We start from the raw sequence: 21,257 nt of genomic DNA, 5'->3' as shown, positions 1-21,257 counted from the left end.
TTATTATTATTATTATTAAATTTCCTTTTCTGCATATACTGTGATGTTTTACTGCTGTTGTGGCCACTGGCTAATGCGAATAAAGTTTTCTCTCTCTGTGTGCATCTGGCTGCGCTGAGCAATGCGAAGCAGCGGAGGCGGAGAAGGTTCCCTTTGCGCACGAAGCGGAGCAGGCTTTCCTTTGCGCCCAGGCGCAGGCGCGCCTCTGGGGAGTCCGGCTCCCCATCCCTGGGATCCCCCCCCCGCCACCCCCCCTTCTGTTGCAGGCGAGGCTGCCATCTCCTGCTGGCGGAGGAACTACACTTCCCAGGGTGCAGCGCCGGAGCGTAAATCTTCAAAGGCTAACAAAAGAGCAGCCGGCAAAGCTGACAGGCGGAGGGCAGAGCCGGACCGGGGCGCGCACCGCAGCTGGCCTCTCCGCGGCCCCCCCCGCCCCGCCCTCCTCCCTGACAGCTGGGGGGCTTTGGAGGGGGAGGAAGGGGGAGAAGGCGCCCCCCCCTCCGGCCCGGCGGCTGCAAAGGAAGCTCTGGAGGATGGCCGGAGGGAGCCTGGCACAGGTAGGCCTTGGAGAGACCTCAGCATCTGGGGGGGGGGGCTGATCTCTCCCCCCCCCCAACCTCACAACAAGGACCCTCCTGCCAAAGGGGCTCGGGGGTGGCGGGGGGGTTGCAGGATCCGAATGCGCCTCCTCTGCAGGGAGAATATCAAATTACAGCGAAAGGAAAGGGGGGCCCCCCTCTCCGTGCGTCTTGAGCCGCTGCCAGCCCCCCACCCGCAGCTATTAAAGGCTGCTTTGGGGTTTCCTCAAAGGCACGCAAGGGGGGGACCCCCACCCCACAGACTTCCTGCTTTCCCTACGGAGGAAACACCCGCCTCAATGCGCTTTTGGCACCGGGAGCAGAGCTGGAAATGACCCCCGAGCTGCGCTGCTCGGCCCCCGATTTAGGGTGCTCCGGAGAGGGGCGCAAATGCGGCCCCCGGGACCCCGATCTTCCCGTCAAACTTCACGGGTGATGGATGGATCTGCGTTAGCAGCGAGGGGCGTTTGGATGAAAGGAGACCCAAGGGGGCGGTTCGGAAGCGGAGACCCCCTTATTTCTCACTCCCAGGCTAGGAGGCTGCACCCCGAAACCACGGGTTTCATTTCCCTTTTGGGTGAAGACCACCCCCCTCCCACCGACCCACGCCACCATCTTCGAAGGAATCGGGTGCTTGACGGTGCCATAAGCTGCAGGCAGGCCAGGGCCGGGGAGGGAGCTGGGAAAACGAGACAGAGGGGTCTTCCTGGCATATTTCTCCCCCCAAATATCAGAAACTAAGCCCCCCCCCCAAATGGTCAGAGTTAATTCCCCAAAGCCCAGTGCAGGGTCTGCTCGAATATTATTGTTGATGGTCTGAGAAAGGGCCACCACCAGGGGGGAAAAATCAGCTGGGGAAATAGCAGAGCAATATTGGGAAAGGCTTTGGAAGCCCCCCTCCCCTCGCCGTGGCCCTGTGACAGGTGTGCCCCCCGCCCTGCAGCGACCACAGACACCTTTTGTTTGTCCACAAGGTCAAGGAGGTCCCGGCGGGCCACTTGCGTGCCACACACCTGCCGGGTGACGGGGACCGGGCTTTGTGGCAGAGCTACGCTTTCTATGCAGAAGGCTCCCTCCCCGATGGCATCGCCAGGTAGGACTGGAAATGCCCACCCCCTGGCCCAAAACGCCCCCCCAAAAAGAGAGGGAGAGAGAGACAGTACTGAGCTTAGGCGATGCTCCCAGGGCCTGTCTCCATGCAGGAGAAGTGGCTCTGTGGCAGGACAGTTGCCCTGCATGCAGAACGCCCCAGACCCCGTGCCCAGGCAGGGCTAGGAAACCCGGTTCGCAGGCAGGCTGTCCTTGGGCGAGAAAGGGCCGCAATTGGTGGCTTCTGCGGCCCCCGAAATACGCAGTCCTTCCTCCAGGACGGGATGCGGTAGTGGCGGCGGTCTTCCCGAAACAGGGCCGGATCCGGTGGTGCTGAGAGAGGGGGCTTCTCCTCGTTGCAGGTGCCCGTGGCCTTTGAGGACGTGGTGGTCTATTTCTCGCGTGAGGAGTGGGCACAGCTGGCAGAATGGCAGAAGGAGCTATACCAAGACGTAATGGCAGAGAATTACGAGCTGGTCTCCTCGCTGGGTAAAGTCGACGTATATACTGTTTTTTTTTGGGGGGGGGGAAGCTGGCCAGAGAGAGAGAGAGGGGGGGGTCAAATGGCCCCAAAGGAGAGTGAACATGAGGAAGGGAAAATGCCAGAGATAGAATCACAGAATTGTGGAGTTGGAAGGAACCCTCAGCGTATATCTAGTCCAACCCCAAATGCAATGCAGGAGTCCTGCCCACAGCCAGCCCTGGGTGGGCGCAAACTACCGACCTTAGACGTGGCAATTCCTGCTTTGCAAGGGGGTTGGACTAGATGACCCCTGGGGTCCCTTCCAATTCTTTGACGTCCGGACAGAAAGAGCTGTTTGACGGGGGAACAGACTCCCAGGGAAGGGCGGCAGGCTCTCCTTCTTTGGAGGTTTTTAAGCAGAGGTCAGGGATTCAGAGACATGAGGTCTTAGAACCTTGCTCATTTCAATAGGAAGGGTCCCAGCTCAGAAGGTCCCAGCTTCCATCCTTTCCCCAGTTAGGGCTGGGAAGGCTCCTTGCCTGAAAGCCCAGAGGAGCTGCTGGAAGCCAGTGCAGACTATACTGTGCTAGATGGGACTTTCTAGTTTAGAGAAAGGGTGAGGAAGAGCAGACACGATAGAAGAGGGGTGAAGTTTTTCCTCCTCTCTCCTGAAGCCAGAACTCGGGGGCATCCAAGGGAGCTGAAGGTTGGGAGATTCAGGAGAGGTTTTCAAAGCCCTTCTTCACACAGCACAGAGTTAAACTATGGAACTCCCTGCCACAGGGATGGCCACCAAGCTAGGTGGCTTTAAAAGGGGATTAGGCAAATTCATGGAGGAGGAGCGGGCGATGGAGTGGCCGCCGGGACCACATAACACCGGTCCTGAGAGGTCTGCATTGGCTCCCAGTACGTTTCCGAGCACAATTCAGAGTGTTGGTGTTGACCTTTAAAGCCCTAAATGGCCTCAAAGGACCAGTAGACCTGAAGGAGCGTCTCCACCCCCATCGTCCAGCCCGGACACTGAGGTCCAACTCCGAGGGCCTTCTGGCGGTTCACTCATTGCGAGAAGCGAAGTTACAGGGAACCAAGCAGAGGGCCTTCTCGGTGGTGGCGCCTGCCCTGTGGAACGCCCTCCCTTCAGATGTGAAGGAAATAAGCAGCTATTTTATCTTTAAAAGACATCTGAAGGCAGCCCTGTTTAGGGAAGTTTTTAATATTTAATGCTGTGTAGTTTTTAATATTCAGTTGGAAGCCGCCCAGAGTGGCTGGGGAGACTCAGCCAGATGGGCAGGGTATAAATAATAAATTATTATTCTATACCAGCCAGGATGGCTGCGCTCTGCCTTCACAGCAGGGGACAGAGATGCTTCTGAGTTCCAGCTGGTGGGAAACCCCAGGAGGGGAGAATTGCTCTCATGCTCCCATCTGGCTGGAGGGTTTCTGGGAGGCCCTGATCCAGGAGGGGTCTACTAATGGAGGTCTTATTACGGTAGCAGAACCTCCATATACAGGAGCAGTCTACCCCCGAATAACCAGATAATGGGGGAACAGCAGTTGGAGAACATTGCTGCCCTCAGGTGCCGCTTGGCCATTGTGGAGGGGGGGGCTCTTTTATGTTCTTCTACCCCCCTCAACTAACCCCCGCCTCTGCTTCTGTCCTTTGCAGAATGCCTGCTCTCTATCCCTGAATTGCTCTCTCGGCTGGCGCGGGGAGAGGCGCCCCACCCTGCTGCAGACCCCCCACCCTCTGCGGGAAACGCCAACTCCCCAGGTAAGAGCACGGGATTCCTAATCTCAGGGTTGTGGGTTCGAGCCCCATGTTGGGCAAATTTTTTTTTGCATTCCAGGGGGTTGGACTAGATGACCCTCGGGGTCCCTTGCAACTCCACAGCACTAAGAATTCTAAGAAGGATGATTTTAAGAGGGGGGCAGGGAGGGCTCTAGCAAGGAATCAGGGCAGGCTGCCCCATTGCAGCTCAGGGGGTAAAGTACGTGCTTGCTATGCATTATCGGGAATTTGTAAGATATAACAAAAGTTAATCTGCATAAAACTGCACCCCTCTGCAGCTGCCCAGTTGCGCTAAAGCAGGCATTGCAAAACCCGGCCCTCCAGATGTTTTGGGACTACAATTCCCATCATCCCTGGTCCCGTTAGCGAGGGGTGATGGGAGTTGTAGTCCCAAAGCATCTGGAGGGCCGAGTTTGGGGGTGCCTGCCCTAAAGAAAGCACTGGCCCTGAACCTGAGAGAGATGCATAAACTTATGCACAGCATGAATAAAGGGGACAGAGAAGAGTTATTCTGCAATCGTAGCAACACTTGGGACAGGCCGTGCAAGCTGAATGCTGCAAGATTCAGGGCAGGCCAAAAGAAAGGACTTTTTTTCTACACTTAGCTAAAATTTGAAATTCACTCCCCACAAGACGTAGTGACGGCACCCCCTTGGGTGGTTTTAAAAGAGGGTGGGGTTAATTCATGGGGGAGAGGGCGATCGATGTCTCCTGGTAGCCCCAGGGGCCAAATATTGCTTCCTGAATAATGGTGACTGCGATTCACAAGCGGGGAGGGTGTTGCTGTTCCGCTCAGGTCCAGTTTGTGAGTTTAAGAACATAAGAGGCGCCTGCAGGATCGAGCCAGTGGCCCCCCTAGTCCAGCCCCCTGTTCTCAGAGTGGACAAGCAGATGCCTGGGGGGAACCAGCAGGATTTGAACCCAGGATCCGCTCTCCCCAGATGTGGAGGCAGAGCAGAGCCGTCCTGGCTAAGAGCCATCCATGGCTTTATTGTCCTCCATGAATTTGTCTCACCCGCTTTTAAAGCCATCAGGGTTGGCGGCCATCCCTGCATCCTGTGGCGGCGAGTTCCGCAGATTAACGCTGCGCTGTGTGAAGGAGGACTTTATTTTATCTGTCATGAGCACCCCATAGAATAATAGAACTGTCGCTCTGGAAGAGAGACTGAGGGCTCTCTGGTCCTGCAAAGCAGCGATCTCTGCACATGGGTCCCCATCCAATTTGAAACCAGGCCAGAGCCTGCTTAGCTTTGCAAATGTGCTGGCAGTTTTACTGCTGCACCGCTCCCCATGGGCAGCTGCCCCCCCCCCCATCAATAAAAATCAATAAAAATACATAGCAAAATGAGGTTCTGTCCTCCTAACCAGGCTGAGGGCCTGCCCGCCTTATGGAATGCCCTCCCATCAGATGTCAAGGAAATAAACAACTATCTGACTTTTATAAGACATCTGAAGGCAGCCCTGTTCAGGGAAGTTTTTAATGTTTGATGTTTTAATGTGCTTTTCATTCTGTCGGGAGCCACCCAGTGTGGCTGGGGAAACTAAGCCAGATGGGTGGGGTATAGATAGTAAATTATTATTATTATTATTATTATTATTATTATTATTATTATTATGACAAAAATCCTAGCTATACCCATGCCAATCCCCCTGTGGCTTCCAGGGCATGGGTCCCCTGCTTGGGCCTGATCCAGCTAAAGAGCTCCCCTTCTTATCCCCTCCTACATTCCTACTCAATGTAGGGCTGTCCTGCTCAACAACAACAACAATTTCATTATTTGTACCCCGCCCATCTGCCTGGGTTGCGCAAGCCACTCTGGGCGGCTTCCAACACATATAAAAACATAATAATGCATTAAACATTTAAAAACTTCCCTGTACAGGGCTGCCTTAAAATGTCTTCTAAATGCTGTATACTTTCCTTATCTCCTTGGCTCGGGGGGTCAGATAACTCCATACCCTCCAACATTTCTCCAGTGAAAATAGGGACGTCCGGTGCTGTGGTCTAAACCACAGAGCCTCTTTTTAAAAAAAAAATTATAGAATTTTACAAGGAAAGAAAAAGAAAGGGAAACAAAGAATAATACATAACACTGTAAACACATTTATATACATGTTTTCCAAAATGCAAACAAAAAAAAAAGACAAAAGACAAAGGAAAAGGAAAAAACCTTTTCGTAACCAATAATATTACCAAATTCATGCTTCAAACGTTACAATTTACACATCCTAGTTAAAATATGATAAAAGACTTCCACCGCATTCACCGCACGTCTCCCAGTTATCTTGCTTGCCTTTGCATCTCTTCTCGAATCATTTCCCTTCCTTGGGTTCTTTAATAATCAGTCAAATCTTTATGTTCTCTATATTTTTCACAAGGTTAGTCTAAGCACAACCTTGAGCCCTGCTTGTATAAATATTCATTTAAGCATTCCCATTGTTTCTGAATTATAGTTTTGGATGGATTCAATAAGGCATAAACCACAGAGCCTCTTGGGCTTGCCGATCAGAAGGTCGGCGGTACGAATCCCCGCGACGGGGTGAGCTCCCGTTGCTCGGTCCCAGCTCCTGCCAACCTGGCAGTTTGAAAGCACGTCAAAGTGCAAGTAGATAAATAGGTACCACTCCGGCGGGAAGGTAAATGGCGTTTCCGTGCGCTGCTCTGGTTCGCCAGAAGCGGCTTAGTCAAGCTGGCCACATGACCCGGAAGCTGTACGCCGGCTCCCTCGGCCAATAAAGCGAGATGAGCGCCATAACCCCAGAGTCGGTCACGACTGGACCTAATAGTCAGGGGTCCCTTTACCTTTTAAGACAAAGCGGGACATTCTGTGATCAAATGAGAAACTCAGGAATGTCCCTGGAAAACAGGGGCACTTGGAGGGTCTGCCTTCTGCTTTTAGAGAAGACCAGGAGATGGAACAATGTAAGTGTCCCCTTTGGAGGTGTCCAGATTAATTCCCACATTTCCCCTCTCTTCTGTTTCCTTCCTGCAGCTGACGTGACCGAGACGCAGCCCCAAAAGGCGCCGGACACCCCAGTGGCCTCCGAGGGACCCGGCCCAGACTCGGCAAAGACCCCCCGCCCTCGGGCTGCCAAGAAGGGCCCCAAGAGAGGGGCGTCGCAGGCCACGCGGGGGCCCTCAGGGGCCGGCCGGGCCCCTGCAGACCGGTCGAAGACCCCCAAGCGGGAGAAGCCTTTCAAGTGCCCCAAGTGCCAGCGCCGTTTCCTGGGCCGCCTGGCGCTGACCGCCCACCGGCGCCTGCACGTCCGCAAGTGGCCCCGGCCGGGCCCCCAGAGCGCAGGAAGGGCCCCCCAGGCGCCGGAGCTCGCCGTGCCCCAGGAAGGCCAGCCGGGTGCCAGCCCCAGCCCTTTCCCCTGCAGCCAGGGCGAGGGCACCCTGCCCTTCTGGCCGGAGATGGCGCTGCACCAGCAGTCTCCTCTGACGCATGGCTTCAACCCCTGGTCGCTGGGCTACGGCCCCCAGCCCTTGCCCGGCCACCAGGCGCCCGGCCTGCCCAGCAACGGGGAGTTCATCTGCGACCAGTGCGGCTGGAGCTTCCACGGCTGGGAGGAGCTGGTGACGCACCAGATGGCGCACATGGCGGCCGAGGGCATCGCCGGCTCCGTGCCCAAAGCGGGGGCCCTGGCGCAGCTGTCGGGCGACCGCCCTTACGCCTGCGCCCAGTGCGGCAAGAGCTTCCGCCACAAGCCCAACCTGCTGGCGCACCGGCAGGTGCACACGGGCGAGCGCCGCTACCAGTGCCAGGAGTGCGGCAAGTCCTTCGGCAGCAAGGCCTACCTGGCGTCGCACCAGCACATCCACACCGGCGAGAAGCCCTACGTGTGCGCCCAGTGCGGCAAGAGCTTCCGCCACAAGCCCAACCTCATCTCCCACCAAAAGATCCACACCAGGGAGCCCCTGCCGCCCAGCCACCCGATGGACGCCTTCGAGGGAGGAGATGCCTTCCAGAACCCGCGCACCGCGGCGGATGCCCTCGGGCTGGACGCCTTCCGCCGGCCCCTGCCACAGCCGCCAGTGCTGCCAGTGCCGACCGATGCCCGCCTGGCCTGTGCGCGGGGCGACACCCCTCTGCCGCCGCTGCCCAGCGTGCTGCCGCCCCCTCCCGCAGCAATGGCTGAGCGCCCCTTTGTGTGCCCCGTCTGCGCCAAGCAGTTTCGCTGCAAGCCCTACCTGGTGGCGCACATCCGCATCCACACGGGCGAGAAGCCCTACGCCTGCAGCCGCTGCCCCAAGCGCTTCTCGCAGAAGTCCAACCTGGTGTCTCACGAGCGCCTGCACACGGGGGAGAAGCCCTACGCCTGCCCGCTCTGCCCCAGGGTCTTCAGCCAGGGCTCCAACATGCGCGCCCACCAGAGGAGCCACAGGAACGTGGCCGCCCCGGGAGAGACGGGCGTCAGCCTCCGACAGGGGTATGTGGTGAGGCAGATCCAGCCGCCCCCACCGCCTCCGCCAAACTAGGCCTCTGGGGCCTGCTCCTCCATAGCTGGGCTGGCCGCTGCCTCTTGGCCCTCCGCCCTCCCTGCCTGCCCGGGAATCGTTCCTGCCTTGCAGCGGGGTTGGGCTGGATGACCTCCGGGGTGCCCCTTCCAACACTACGGTTCTACGGTACACCCATGTTTCTATTTGGTGCAGTTCCTGCATCGCAGCAGGGTTGGGCTGGATGACCTCTGGGGTCCAGATCTACGACACAACCACGTTTTCCTGCGGCCGCGTGAACTGGGCAAAGGCTGCGGTGCCCTTCCATCCATCCCTTGGCGAGTCTGCAGATTTCCCACCAGAAAGATGTCCTCTCCTCTCGCTGCCCCCACCCTGCCTTAACTTTGGAATTTTGCTTTGGCAAACGTTGCCCCGTCCTGAGAAATCGAACAAGGCAGGAAGGGCCCCAGACTTTCTTTTCTGGAAAGAGAGTCGCCATGGGTCTGGCCTCCTGGGAGTATTTTCCTGCTGTCCTGGAGAGGCTGCTGTGTTTGGCGACACACTCTTCTTTCTGACGGAGAAGGGAGCGCGTGGCTTAAAAGGGAGCAGGGGTCCCCAGGTGGGGCGCAGGATTTGCAGCCTCAGCCCCCGATATCTCCAATGAAATGGATCTGACTCTGGGGAGGGGGCGGCTCTCGGCTCTGGCCCTGTGGGCTGAGTTCGAATTGGGGGGCTTCCTTTGCTCGGTGTCTCCAGCAGGGGCAGCAAGCAGATGGAGATCGAGAGCGGAAGACTTGGGAACGTTAGAAGATAAGAGAAGCCTACTGGATCAGGCCAACGACCAATCTAGCCCAGAATCCCCTTCTGACAGCGGCTGACCAGTTGCCCCAAAGGGGAACCAGCAAGGAGGACCAGGGGGCAGCAACTCCCTCCAGCTGTTATCCCCCATTACAGTGGTACCTCGGATTACAGATGCTTCCCGTTACAGACTCTGCTAACCCAGAAATAGTACCTTGGGTTAAGAACTTTGCTTCAGGATGAGAACAGAAATCGTGCAGCAGCAGGAGGCCCCATTAGCTAAAGTGGTGCTTCAGGTTAAGAACAGTTTCAGGTTAAGTACGGACCTCCGGAACGAATTAAGTACTTAACCCCGAGGTACCACTGTATCTGGTTATGCAGAGGTAGACTGCCCCAGGGCATGGAGGTTCTGCTGTCATAATAGAGCTCCATAAGAAGCCCTCCTGCCATTTCCGGCAGCGATGGCCACTAAATGCTTGGGGAGAGAGGCTCCGGCAGTGGAGGTACAGCAGGACCATCCTGGCTCTCTCCTCCTCCTCCTCCAAGAATTTGTCTAATCCCCTTTTAAAGCCGTCTAGGTTGGCGACCGTCACCATCCCCTGAGGGAGGGAGTTCCGCAGATTAACTACAAGAGTCGAGGGACTGCAGAGGCCCTGCTGCCAACAAAATCCAGCCTGAGCGCTAAAAATAAAATAAAAAACCCGGACCTTTGCTGCTTCTTTGCAGGCGGACGGTTTCCATGAACAGGCCTTGGCAGAATTTGGGGCAGGGATGTGCCTGTGGACAGAGAGCGAGGGAGTGAGAAAAAGGACTCTCATCCACAACTGACACAGCGTGATAGATTTTTAAAATAATTAGAAGCAGGCCTGTCTTGTCGTGACTTTGGGGGAAATTCCGCGCAGAAGCAGGCAAGATTCTTTTGGTTTGTTTTTTCCCCCTTTTAGGATTGCAGCTTAATATTTTTAGAAAATAAGCAGGTGGCTAGTCCTCCTTCCTGGCGAGACACGATCCGAAGATGTGTGTGTCGTCTCTGCACGAGGTTCAAAATCCACGCGGAGGAGGAGGAGCTGCCGGCCGGTCTTGCATGGTGACCTGTTCCTCTCGCCCGACTTCCAAGTCCCGTTGTCCTACCTCTGTCCTCAAAGCCTCCTTCAACTTTTTACCTTCGGCTTCTGCAGCACCGCATGCAAACGGAGCAAGGGGGAAAAGCTGCTCTGCATCTATTTGCTTAATTCGGCATTATTTATACCCAGGGCAGGCTATGGGATCGGGTCGTTTGTGTGTGCGTGTGTGCAAGACTTGTGGACAAGGAGACCACAGCCTAAACTCCTAATGCTAACTTTAAGAAAATAATGCCAGGTAGTAAACACTGCCCTTTCTAGGTGCCCTGTTTTAGACACAAGCCAGTTTCATTTTCAAGCGGTTTCCTATTGTATACTCTTTTAAAACGAATAAAGCGGTAGATGTTAATTTTAAAAACACAGCTCCTTGCAGTGTGTCGACTGTGGCCACGTGGCCTCGCGCTTTCTTCCCAAAACCAGTTGAATTAAAGCCTCCTGGAGACAGTTGGAGGATGGATGGCGACTAACAGATTAAGGTTGAATCCTGACAAGACAGAAGTACTGTTTTTGGCGGACCGGGGGAGGGCGGGTGTGGGGGACTCCCTGGTCCTGAATGGGGTCACTGTGCCCCTGAAGGACCAGGTGCGTAGCCTGGGAGTCATTCTGGACTCACAGCTGTCCATGGAGGCGCAGGTTAATTCTGTGTCCAGGGCGGATGTCTACCACCTCCCATCTGGTACGCAGGATGAGACCCTACCTGCCCGCATACTGTCTCTCCAGACCAATCCAGAATAAAGATCTACATTGGCTCCCAGTACGTTTCCGACACAATTCAAAGTGTTGATGCTGACCTTGAAAGCTCTAAACGGCCTTGGCCCAGTATACCTGAAGGAGCGTCTCCACCCCCATCGTTCTGCCCGGACACTGAGGTCCAGCTCCGAGGGCCTTCTGGCGGTTCCCTCCCTGCGTGAAGCCAAGTTACAGGGAACCAAACAGAGGGCCTTCTCGGTAGTGGCATCCGCCCTATGGAACACCCTCCCATCAGATGTCAAGAAAATAAACAACTGCCTGAATTTTAGAAGACATCTGAAAGCAGCCCTGTTTTGGGAACAGTTACAGATAGGTAGCCGTGTTGGTCTGCCATAGTCAAAATAAAAAAAAATCCTTCCAGTAGCACCTTAAAGACCAACTAAGTTAGTTCTAATAGCGCTAAGCCGCTTATCAGCTGATCCGATCAGCAGATAAGCCGCTAAAAGCCTCTAAAAGCCGCCAATAGCGCTAATCTTTCAATGGGTTTGCTTTGCAAGACGAAAAAAACCGCTAGACGAAGAGAATCACAGAACGGATTCTTTTCGTCTTGCGAGGCACCACTGTGTAGCTTTTTAGAAGGAAAGGAACTTAGTAAAAACAGTTTCCAAAAGCAACCCCTTAAATTTACACCCCCCTTTCAAGCCAGCTGCTGTTGCTATTAGCTCTTGCCCTTTAACCTTAGGAAGATGTGGCTCGAGTCTGATGGGAGGCACATGGTATTTCTGTTAAACAATAAATCTCACTATTTACCAACTCTTAATTGTGTTTTTGCAGCTTGATTGTATTCTGTAATATGTAGGGTCACTGTAACCTTTGCCCCCAGCCTGTAATTTTCCTTTTACAACTTTGAGAAGCGTGTCTCCTGCTACTGCTATACAGTGGTGCCTCGCAAGACGAAAAGAATCCGTTCTGTGATTCTCTTCGTCTAGCGGTTTTTTCGTCTTGCAAAGCAAGCCCATTGACGGATTAGCGCTATTAGCGGCTTATCTGCTGATCGGATCAGCTGATAAGCGGCTTAGCGGCTTAGAAAAGGGGGGGGGAACCCAGCAGGAACTCGCAAGACATTGTCGTCTTGCGAAGCAAGCCCATAGGACATTCGTTTTGCGAAGCACCTCCAAAACGGAAAACTCTTTCATCTAGCGAGTTTTCCGTCTTGCGAGGCATTCGTCTTGCGGGGCACCACTGTAAATCAGAGGGGCCTCTGAGCAGGAAGACAAACATCTGCCAAAGCACCCAGCCAGCTGCTTTATGCCTGGCATAAAACATACAAACATTTGCAAATATATTTTTTAAGCTCATTTTAAAATGCAGGCCTTGATCTGATGCCTCACCGTTGCTCTGACCATTGGTCATGCTGGCTGGGGACGATGGGGATTTCAGTCCCACAACACCTGGGGCAACAGGGTTCAAGGACGCAGGCGTGCAGGCAGCATTGTGGGGGTTTCTAAACAAAGGTCGGGGGCGCCTGTCAGGGATTCCTTAGTTGTGATTCCAGCATTGCAGCGGGTCGGACTAGATGACCCTTGGGGGTCCCAACCTCACAATTCTATTTTTAAAAGTTATTAAATATAATATTTAAAGTTATTAAAAGTTATTTTTAAAAAGTTATTAAAAATAATAACATCTATCTATCTATCAATCTATCTATCTATCTATCTATCTATCTATCTATCTATCTATCTATCTATCTATCTATCTATCTATCTATCTATCTATTACACCTTTTCTTTTCGCAATTGTGCTCCTCCTATTCAGTTTCACTTTCCGCTGGACGCGCAGGGGTTAAGCCTTGACCTGCGGAGGAGGGGGAGGAGCGAGCTGCACCAGCCTCCTTCCTATTGGTCCTCCCTTTCTCCAATGGCGCCGGCCCGGCTGTGCGCCGCAGCCAATCGCAGGCGCCGCCTCCTGCTCCCTGCGCGCCGGCGTCCTTTCTCTCTCGCTTCTGCCGTCTGCGCGAAGTCCCACCCTCCGGAGGGATGAGATTGGCAGGCGCTGCGCCCAATCATTGCACCGGAGCTGCTTAAGGTGGCATTGCCTTCTCTTCGGCCAGCTGGCTGCAAAAGGCGGGGATTGGCTTGCAGAGCCCAAGTCACCAGGTAGGAGCATTTTGGGGGGGGGGGGGGTTTGGCATGCTCAGCGCTGCAGATCCACTGGATCCCAGCAGGATCCCGGGATCTGTTGGGAGGGATCCAAAGAGAAACCCCCCGGAGCCTTTTGCTGGCTGCCTGGAGGGAGGGAGCCTGCCATGCCCAGGCGCGCAGCCGAGCCAAGCGGGTCCTCTCGGCCTTTGGCTCCCGGGTCCTCCGGCGACTTCCTTTGGTTGGGGCGTTTGCAGATTCGCAGCAGCTGCCAGATCCAAGAGGGGCAGCCTTCTCTCCGGGCTCAGCTGGCACCAATATGAGTGTGGGCTGCCTGCCTGTGCAGGAGGCGGAGGAGGTCGTGCCCAGCTGACAGCAGCCTACAGAGGCAGACCGTATGGGTCCTCCTAGCTCAGGGCCGCCTCCTCTGACCCGCAGCATTTCAGGCAGGGGAGTCTCCACCCCCCACCCCCCGCCAAACCTGGACATACTACAGGAATTCGAACTCAGAACCTTCTGCATGCTAAGCAACTGCTACTACCAAACTTCCCTAATAAGAATATAAGAATATAATATAATATAATATAGGAAGCAGCCTTATGCAGAGCCATATCATTCCTCTGCCGAGTTCAGTATTGTCAGCACTGACTGGCAGCCGCCCCAGAGCTTCATGCAGGATGCTGTGTATCAGCCACAAATTAAAAAGGCCCTCCCTATGCCCAAAGCAGATTGTCCTTAGAGCTGGGAAACGGTGGAGGTCTCCTCTTGCTTGCGCTGTCAACCTTTCTGGCCCAGGACCTCAGTTGCTCTGACAGCCATCAATTCAGCCGGTCAAGCCATTCCTTCCCCTTGTTTCTTCTCCGCAGTGGTGGAGAAAAAAGTCTCGCTCCTTGTGGCTGCCCCAGGGGGATTTTGAGCCAGGCTGCTAAGAGTCTATATGGGAATGAAGTCTTGGGTCCAGATTAAGGGAAGTCACATCCCCGCTCTCTTCTGCCTTGGCCGGCCCCACCTGGAGTCCTGTGTCTCGTTCTGGGTACCACAGTTTAAGGATGGTTTGGACAAGCTGGAAGGTGTGCAGAGGAGGGAGACCAAGATGATCAAGACTTAAGAGGAATGTTTGAAGGAGCTGGGGATGTTTATCTTAAATGGCCTCCGTCCTGTGTACCTGAAGGAGCGTCTCCACCCCCATTGTTCTCCCCGGACACTGAGGTCCAGCTCCGAGGGCCTTCTGGCGGTTCCCTCATTGTGAGAAGTGAGGTTACAGGGAACCAGGCAGAGGGCCTTCTCGGTGGTGGCACCCGCCCTGTGGAACGCCCTCTCTTCAGATGTGAAGGAAATAAGCAGCTATCTTATCTTTAAAAGACATCTGAAGGCAGCTCTGTTTAGTATTTTTAGTATTTAATGCTGTTTTGTTTTTTGTATTTAATGCTGTATTGTTTTTAACACTCGATTGGGAACCGCCCAGAGTGGCTGCGGAAACTCAGCCAGATGGGTGGGGTATAAATAATAAATTATTATTATTATTATTATTATTATTATTATTATTATCTTGGAAGAGGAGACGGAGAGGAGATATGAGAGCCACCTTCCAATATCTGAAGGGCTGTGGCATGGAAAATGTAGCAAGCTTGTTTTCTCCTGCTCCAGAGGGTAGGATTCGAACTCATGGAGGTTTCTAAGCAGAGGTACCTCACAGGGGTTGTGGTTATAGAGGTAGCTCAGGGGGGTGCCACTTCCCCTCCCTAGACAGAGGCACTGTGACTTCGGACAGCTGCAGGACAAGGAGACTCGACCAGGTGGAGCTTTCTCCATGGTGGGGGGACGTCCACCTGTCGTGCTTGACAGCTGGCCAGATTTTATTTTAGTTTATCTTGCTGCCTTGGTCATTTGGTGCAGAAATGGCTGTCGTTGTGCCAGCATTGGGCACTAAGGGCCACAAAGGGTCTCTCCAGCTACGATTCCTGGCCCAGAGGTGGTTGCTGGACCTTTAATTTTATATATATATAAATAATGATTCCATTTTATCAATGTAGCCCAAATAACAAAATAGAACTTTATGGGATAAACACATGAAAACCAAACCACAACCGAGCCCCCCCGGCTGTCATGGGATGTTACATTGACAAGAAGAAGTTATAAAGCTGGTTACCTGGATCTTTGCCATGAGATGCAGACAGGTGAGTGGAAGATACCGTCATAGGAAATGAGAGAGAACAAGGGATGGGGCACACCTAACATAAAAACATGAAACTTTAAGAGCGATCTTTAGAGACATAAGGAGCACCAAGAAGAAAAGGCTCTATATTACACCAGGAAAAGAAATTCAACCAATTTGATGTTACTTATTCCAAATTTCTTGAGAGATTTGTGGAAGAGAAAATGCATTTTCCTTCCTTCAGTTAAATCCCCCCAAAGAGAGACAAAAGAGGTTACCTTTGTTTCGCCTTTCAAAAAAATAGGTGTGCCACCAGGTAAGTTTTTCATGTAATGCAATTTTCCATATCTTATTCCACCATTAATGAGTTGTTGAGATCAGGCAATGCTTTCTATCTTTGGATAATCAAGAGACTCCTGTTCCTTTAACATTAGGATCGTAAGGAAAGGAACTGAAACTAAAACTGTTAAACATATCTATGGTGTGGCTGCAATGGGAGCTCTGGGTTCGGTTCTGGTTGCCTCGCCTCAAAAATGATGTTATAGAGTTGTGAAAGTGTTCAGGAAAGGGCAGAGAAATAGATCGAGGGGATGGAGCGACTCTCCGATGAGGAAAGGGCGCAGCGTTTGGTTTGAGTTTAGGGAAAAGGTGAGGAAGAGTCGACATACTAGAAGTTTGTAAAATTACTCCTGGCAAGGAGAAAGTGGATAGAGAAAAGAGAGGGAGAAGGATGTCAATTTTTGAAATGTCAGATTGATTGTAAAACTAATGAAATGTATAAATTTGAAAAGTATAAATAAAAAACTAAAAGAGAAAAGTTGTTCTCCCTCTCTCAGAATGCTAGAACTCATGGACATACAATGGAGGTGAATGTTGGAAGATTCAGAATGCAGAAAAGGAAGGACTTATTCATGCACTGCATTGTTAAACTGTGGAACTCCTTGCCACAGGAAGCTATGATGGCCACCAGCCTGGATAGCTTTGGTGGAGTCTCCTTCTTTGGAGGTCTTTAAGCAGAGGCTTGACAACCATATGTCAGGAGTGCTCTGATGGTGTTTCCTGCTTGGCAGGGGGTTGGACTCGATGGCCCTTGTGGTCTCTTCCAACTCTATGATTCTATTATTCTATGAAAAGAGGATTGGACAAGTTCATGGGGGAGAATTTGTTATGAGAGCTGACGTGGTCCATCCGATGAACAGGCCTATATTTAACGTCCTCTTCCTCATTGTACTTTGCCATTCTGGTTCTTATGACGTTCTGCGGTTGCTTCTCCCGACCGCGCAAGAGACGGTGGGCTGCCTCTTCCTCCCAAATCAATGGCTGTTCCTACGTTTTCCAGGCTTCCCAGAGGATGGAGGAGAGGAGAGAGAACGGTGGCCTCCTGCGTAAGAGAGATTCTGGAGAAAACGAAGCGTCCCGGAACGTCAGCTCAGGTTTGTGTTGTCCTCCGAGATGTGGGGAGCCCCCATGCCCAGTGGGGAGGCAAGTTACCCATTTTAATTGGGGTCACGCTCCCTCCGAAGGAGCAAGTCCATAGCTTGGAGGTTCTCCTGGGTAAACCTCTGTCTCTGGAAACCCAAGTACTGTTTTGGGGGGACAGGAGGCGGGCAGGTGTGGGGGACTCCCTGGTCCTGAATGGGGCAACTGTGCCCCTGAAGGACCAGGTGCGCAGCCTGGGAGTCATTTTGGACTCACAGCTGTCCATGGAGGCGCAGGTCAATTCTGTGTCCAGGGCAGCTGTCTGCCAGCTCTATCTGGTACGCAGGAATGAGACCCTCCCTTTTCTAATTATTCCTTTTTTATTATTATTTTTATTCCTTTTTATTTTATTTTTATTCCTTCGAAATGACAACCACCAACCTCTGGCTCTGATATTTCCCTTTTGTCTTCCAGAAGTCCTCTGCACGACCAGATATACCAAAGAGGGAAGTTGTCCAGAAGAAGAGGCCAAGAAACCAAACGGAACCAACGGCAGGAAGCGGGCAGTGAAAGGCGCTATTTTCCAGTGCGCCAGCCGGAGAAGGAGTTTCCCTCGATGGCACAGACTGGCCACGAGGAACCAGAAGATGTCCCCAGCGGAGGAGGAGGAGGAAGAAGACGACCCCAACTCCGGAGGAAGCAGGGGCTTGCGCACCTATGGCGCAGGAAGAGCGGACTTGGCGGGTGAAGAGCTGCGCAGCGCCGTCCGAGTTGGGGAGGGCAAAGCGACCCAGAGAACAGGTGCCGCGGAGGGAGACTTCACCTGCGGGGAGTGTGGGAAAGGCTTTGCCTGGCGGTCATCGCTGAACACCCACCAGCGCACCCACACCGGGGAGAAGCCCTTCGGGTGCCAGGCGTGCGGGAGACACTTCAGCCAGAGGCCCAACCTGTTGTGCCACCTGTGCCACCACGCCGCGGAGCGGCCCTTCCATTGCGCCAGGTGCGAGCGTCGCTTCCGCCAGAAGCAGCACCTTGCCAAGCACCAGCGGACCCACTTCCGGGCACAGCAGGGCCCAAGCGCCTGTCCCGAGTGCCAGCGGAGCTTCAGCAACAAGGCGGTTCTGCGCCTCCACCGCCGGGTCCACGCCCGCCAGCGCCGGCTGGTTTTCCAGGAGCTGAAGGAGGCCTACCGGGAGACGGTGGCGAGGCAGCGGGAGGAGGTGCGGGCTGGCCTGAGCTGGGCGCCAGCACGGCCCACGGGGCGCCGTCGGGGGGTGAAGAAGTTCATCTGCAGCGAGTGTGGCAAAGGCTTCACCTGGTGGTCATCGCTGAGCATCCACCAGCGCATCCACACAGGCGAGAAGCCCTTCCCGTGCTCCCAGTGCGGGAAGAGCTTCACCCAGAAGCCCAACCTCCTGCGCCACCTCCGGTACCACAGCGGCGAGAGGCCTCACGCCTGCGCCGAGTGCGGAAAAGGCTTCACCCAGAAGCAGCACCTGCTGAAGCACCAGCGGACCCACGTGGCGGAGAAGGGTTTCCAGTGTCACGCCTGCGGGCAGACCTTCCCCACCAAGGGGAGCCTCACGGGGCACCAGAGGGCCGGCCACGAGGGATCCGAGGCCCTGGCGGAGCGGGGCGCGGGGCGCTTTGCTCTGGGACACCCGGAGAGCTTGGAGGCGGTGGTGGAATCGCTGATGGCCGGCGGGCAGGGCCTTTTCCGCCCCGCTGAGGTCTCTGGCCCGCAGGGCGACGACGGGCAGCCGGTCCTGATTGTGGAGCCGGGGACTCGGCCGCTGGCTCTCTCGCAGACGAAGAAGGGGGTCTTCTGGAAGCCTGAGCTCCCCAAGCCCCCCACCCCGGAACAGAAGCAGTACATCTGCAATGAGTGCGGGAAAGGCTTCGTGTCGTGGTCGGCTCTCACCATCCACTGCCGGATCCACACCGGCGAGAGGCCTTACCAGTGCGGCGAGTGCGGGAAGCGCTTCAGCCAGAAACCCAACCTGGTCCGGCACCAGCGCTACCACACGGGGGAGAAGCCCTACCCCTGCGCCGAGTGCGGGAAGCGCTTCGTTCAAAAGCACCACCTCACCAAGCATCAGCGGGTGCACAGGAAGGGCGCCCCGCAAGGGCCGGCACCCACTCTGAAAGTGGAGGCGCGATAGGGACCACCGGCTCGGGGGGGGGGGTCGTTGCCAAAACTTGCTTTTCTTGCAGGCCAGGACAAAGAGTGTGTGTGTGTGTTTGTGTGTGTCCCGTCTGTCCGTCCGTCCGTCCGTCTGTTCTGCTCAACTGTAATCTTCTCCTTTGCATTTGTGCTTTGCAAGAGTGGGATCCTGCTGTGGGGTCTGCTGCACCACAGGGGTCAGCAAACTTTATCAGCAGGGGGCCGGTCCACCGTCCCTCAGACCTTGTGGGGGGCCGGACTATTTTTTTTTTGGGGGGGGGGGAATGAACAAATTCCTATGCCTCACAAATAACCCAGAGATGCATTTTAAATAAAAGCACACATTCTCCTCTTGTGAAAACACCAGGCAGGCCCCACAAATAACCTAGAGATGCATTTTAAATAAAAGGACACATTCTATTAATGTAAAAACACTGATTCCCGGACCATCCGCGGGCCGGATTGAGAAGGCGATTGGGCCGGATCCGGCCCCTGGACCTTAGTTTGCCTACCCCTGCTGTGTTGGGATACCAAGTCTGGGTAAAGGGCAACAACATGGACTCAGCTGCTGCTCTTTTGCAAGTTTCCCCACCCCAGACGTAGGTCAAGAGCATGTCCTTTGCATAGGGGCTCCCAAATAATAGTCACAACATTAAGCAGCCTGGGAGTCGTCCGAAAGATGTGGACTACAACTCCCATCAGCTTCCAGGTGTGTCGAGCTGTGCCAGTTAAGGGGAGTTGTACTCCCACACATCTGGAGGGGGGCCATTCGTGGTTGGCGCAAAGGAGAAGCATTGTATGAGGATGGGCAGGGCCTTCCTGGTGTTGGGCCCTGACGGGACCTCAGGGGTTGCCCTGTCTGCCTGATGCAGAATGGATATGGTATTGCTCAGTGTCCTTTGCTGGGTGGTCGGAACAGGTCAGAAGAAGTTTCCTGGCTGATGTGTGAGGTGTGAACTTATTTCCTGGTGAGCTTGTCCGCATATCCCTGAACTTACCTGAAGTATGGAGGGGACAGCCACCTCAGACCAGGCACCAGGGCACTGCATGTGACCAATCAGGGCACCACGTGTGACCAACCATATTGAATATAGCTCACCAGGGGCTGGGTAATCTTCTCTTCTGTTTTTCTGCCACTGTGAAAACAAGGTGGTTGTTGAATGTGTTGTGATCCCTTATGGCTGGGCTCCATCCAGTGTAGCACAGCCTTCAGCAACCTGCTGCCCTCTGAGCTATCTTGGACTACAACTCCCATCAGCCCCCAGCCAGCACAGCATGATGGGAGTTGTAGTCCAAAGCATTTAGTAGGGAACCAAGCGGGAAAAGACAGCAAGGCTGTTAAAAGTTCCTTTTTAAAACTTGCCTCTTGCATCCTTCCCGCATCCAGCAAAAGTTTGGAGTTGGCTCATGACCTGGCGCTCCTAGTTTCTAACAGACTCCAAACTTTGCCCGGCTCCTCTCATCGCTGGCCCCACGGAGACCCCCTTCCAGAAGGAGGCAAGGTTTCTTCCGAACCTTAGGGCAGAGTCTTCGGTGCCCATCGAGCGTTAAATTTCTAAAGATTGGAAAGAAATCTTAACAACTTGCTCGTTTCAGACCCGCGGAGAGGACCGATGTTCTTCCAAAGGGCAGATCCACTCCTGCTCATTCAGACACAACCCCTTCATTCTGTCATGTGTGAATCCATGCCTCAAGTGCATTTACCGCAGGGAGACCATCGGTCCCTTGAGAGCGGGGCCTTTCCTTGGGGGGTGGGGTGGAGATTCCATTAAAACATTTGTGAAATGTGCCTCTGTTTCTCCTCCTGCTTTTACGCCCCCAGCCCCCCATCTCTGAGCGCTGAGAGACCCCCGGGGTTCTGAGCCCAAGGTTCACTTTCCTTGGAAGGTCAGCAGAGACAAACTGGAACGTGTCCAGAGGAGGGCAACCAAAATGGTCAAAGGCCTGGAAACGATGCCTTATGAGGAACGGCTAAGGGAGCTGGGCATGTTTAGCCTGGAGAAGAGGAGGTTAAGGGGTGATAGGATAGCCATGTTCAAATATATAAAAGGATGTCACATAGAGGAGGGAGAAAGGTTGTTTTCTGCTGCTCCGGAGAAGCGGACACGGAGCAATGGATCCAAACTACAAGAAAGAAGATTCCACCTAAACATTAGGAAGAACTTCCTGACAGTAAGAGCTGTTTGACAGTGGAATTTGCTGCCCAGGAGTGTGGTGGAGTCTCCTACTTTGGAGGTCTTTAAGCAGAGGCTTGAGAACCATATGTCAGGAGTGCTCTGATGGTGTTTCCTGCTTGGCAGGGGATTGGACTCGATGGCCCTTGTGGTCTCTTCCAACTCTATGATTCTATGACAGCGATGTCTTCAGGGTATATGGTTTTATTTACACATATAAACAACCTGAGCATAGGACGCA

The 21,257-nt window shown here is 54.0% G+C and overlaps 2 protein-coding genes and 1 long non-coding RNA gene across 5 annotated transcripts in view; all 3 read left to right on the top strand.

Moving 5' to 3' along the window:
* Window positions 1-10,638, top strand: part of LOC309515112 — a 136,074-nt gene extending 125,436 nt beyond the window's left edge. For both annotated transcript variants that reach the window (XR_014212279.1, XR_014212280.1), the window contains exon 2: window positions 9,513-10,638. This is a non-coding gene — a long non-coding RNA (uncharacterized lncRNA). The remainder of the gene's footprint in view (window positions 1-9,512) is intronic.
* On the top strand, window positions 389-10,638 carry REPIN1 (replication initiator 1). Of its 2 annotated transcripts, XM_082192429.1 has the most exons (5): window positions 389-557; window positions 1,553-1,671; window positions 2,030-2,156; window positions 3,797-3,901; window positions 6,913-10,638. In XM_082192429.1, exons 3-5 carry the CDS (start codon window positions 2,123-2,125, stop codon window positions 8,397-8,399), a joined length of 1,626 nt encoding a protein of 541 aa, XP_082048555.1. In that variant the 5' UTR covers window positions 389-557; window positions 1,553-1,671; window positions 2,030-2,122; the 3' UTR covers window positions 8,400-10,638. The 2 variants fall into 2 exon arrangements, with proteins under 2 accessions (XP_082048555.1, XP_082048554.1); XM_082192428.1 differs by lacking the exon at window positions 1,553-1,671.
* A 2,434-nt stretch (window positions 10,639-13,072) lies between these two features.
* Window positions 13,073-20,631, top strand: ZNF775 (zinc finger protein 775). Its single transcript, XM_082192421.1, has 3 exons — window positions 13,073-13,122; window positions 16,599-16,692; window positions 17,153-20,631. The coding sequence occupies exons 2-3, from the start codon at window positions 16,611-16,613 to the stop codon at window positions 18,838-18,840; spliced, it is 1,770 nt and encodes a 589-aa protein (XP_082048547.1). The 5' UTR covers window positions 13,073-13,122; window positions 16,599-16,610; the 3' UTR covers window positions 18,841-20,631.
* Window positions 20,632-21,257: the final 626 nt, after the last annotated feature.

The sequence above is a fragment of the Podarcis vaucheri genome (assembly GCF_965113315.1).
Source record: "Podarcis vaucheri genome assembly, chromosome: 12".
NCBI lineage: Eukaryota > Metazoa > Chordata > Lepidosauria > Squamata > Lacertidae > Podarcis > Podarcis vaucheri.
The sequence above is the reverse complement of the archived record's forward strand: the minus strand, read 5'-3'. Positions and strand labels throughout refer to the sequence as shown.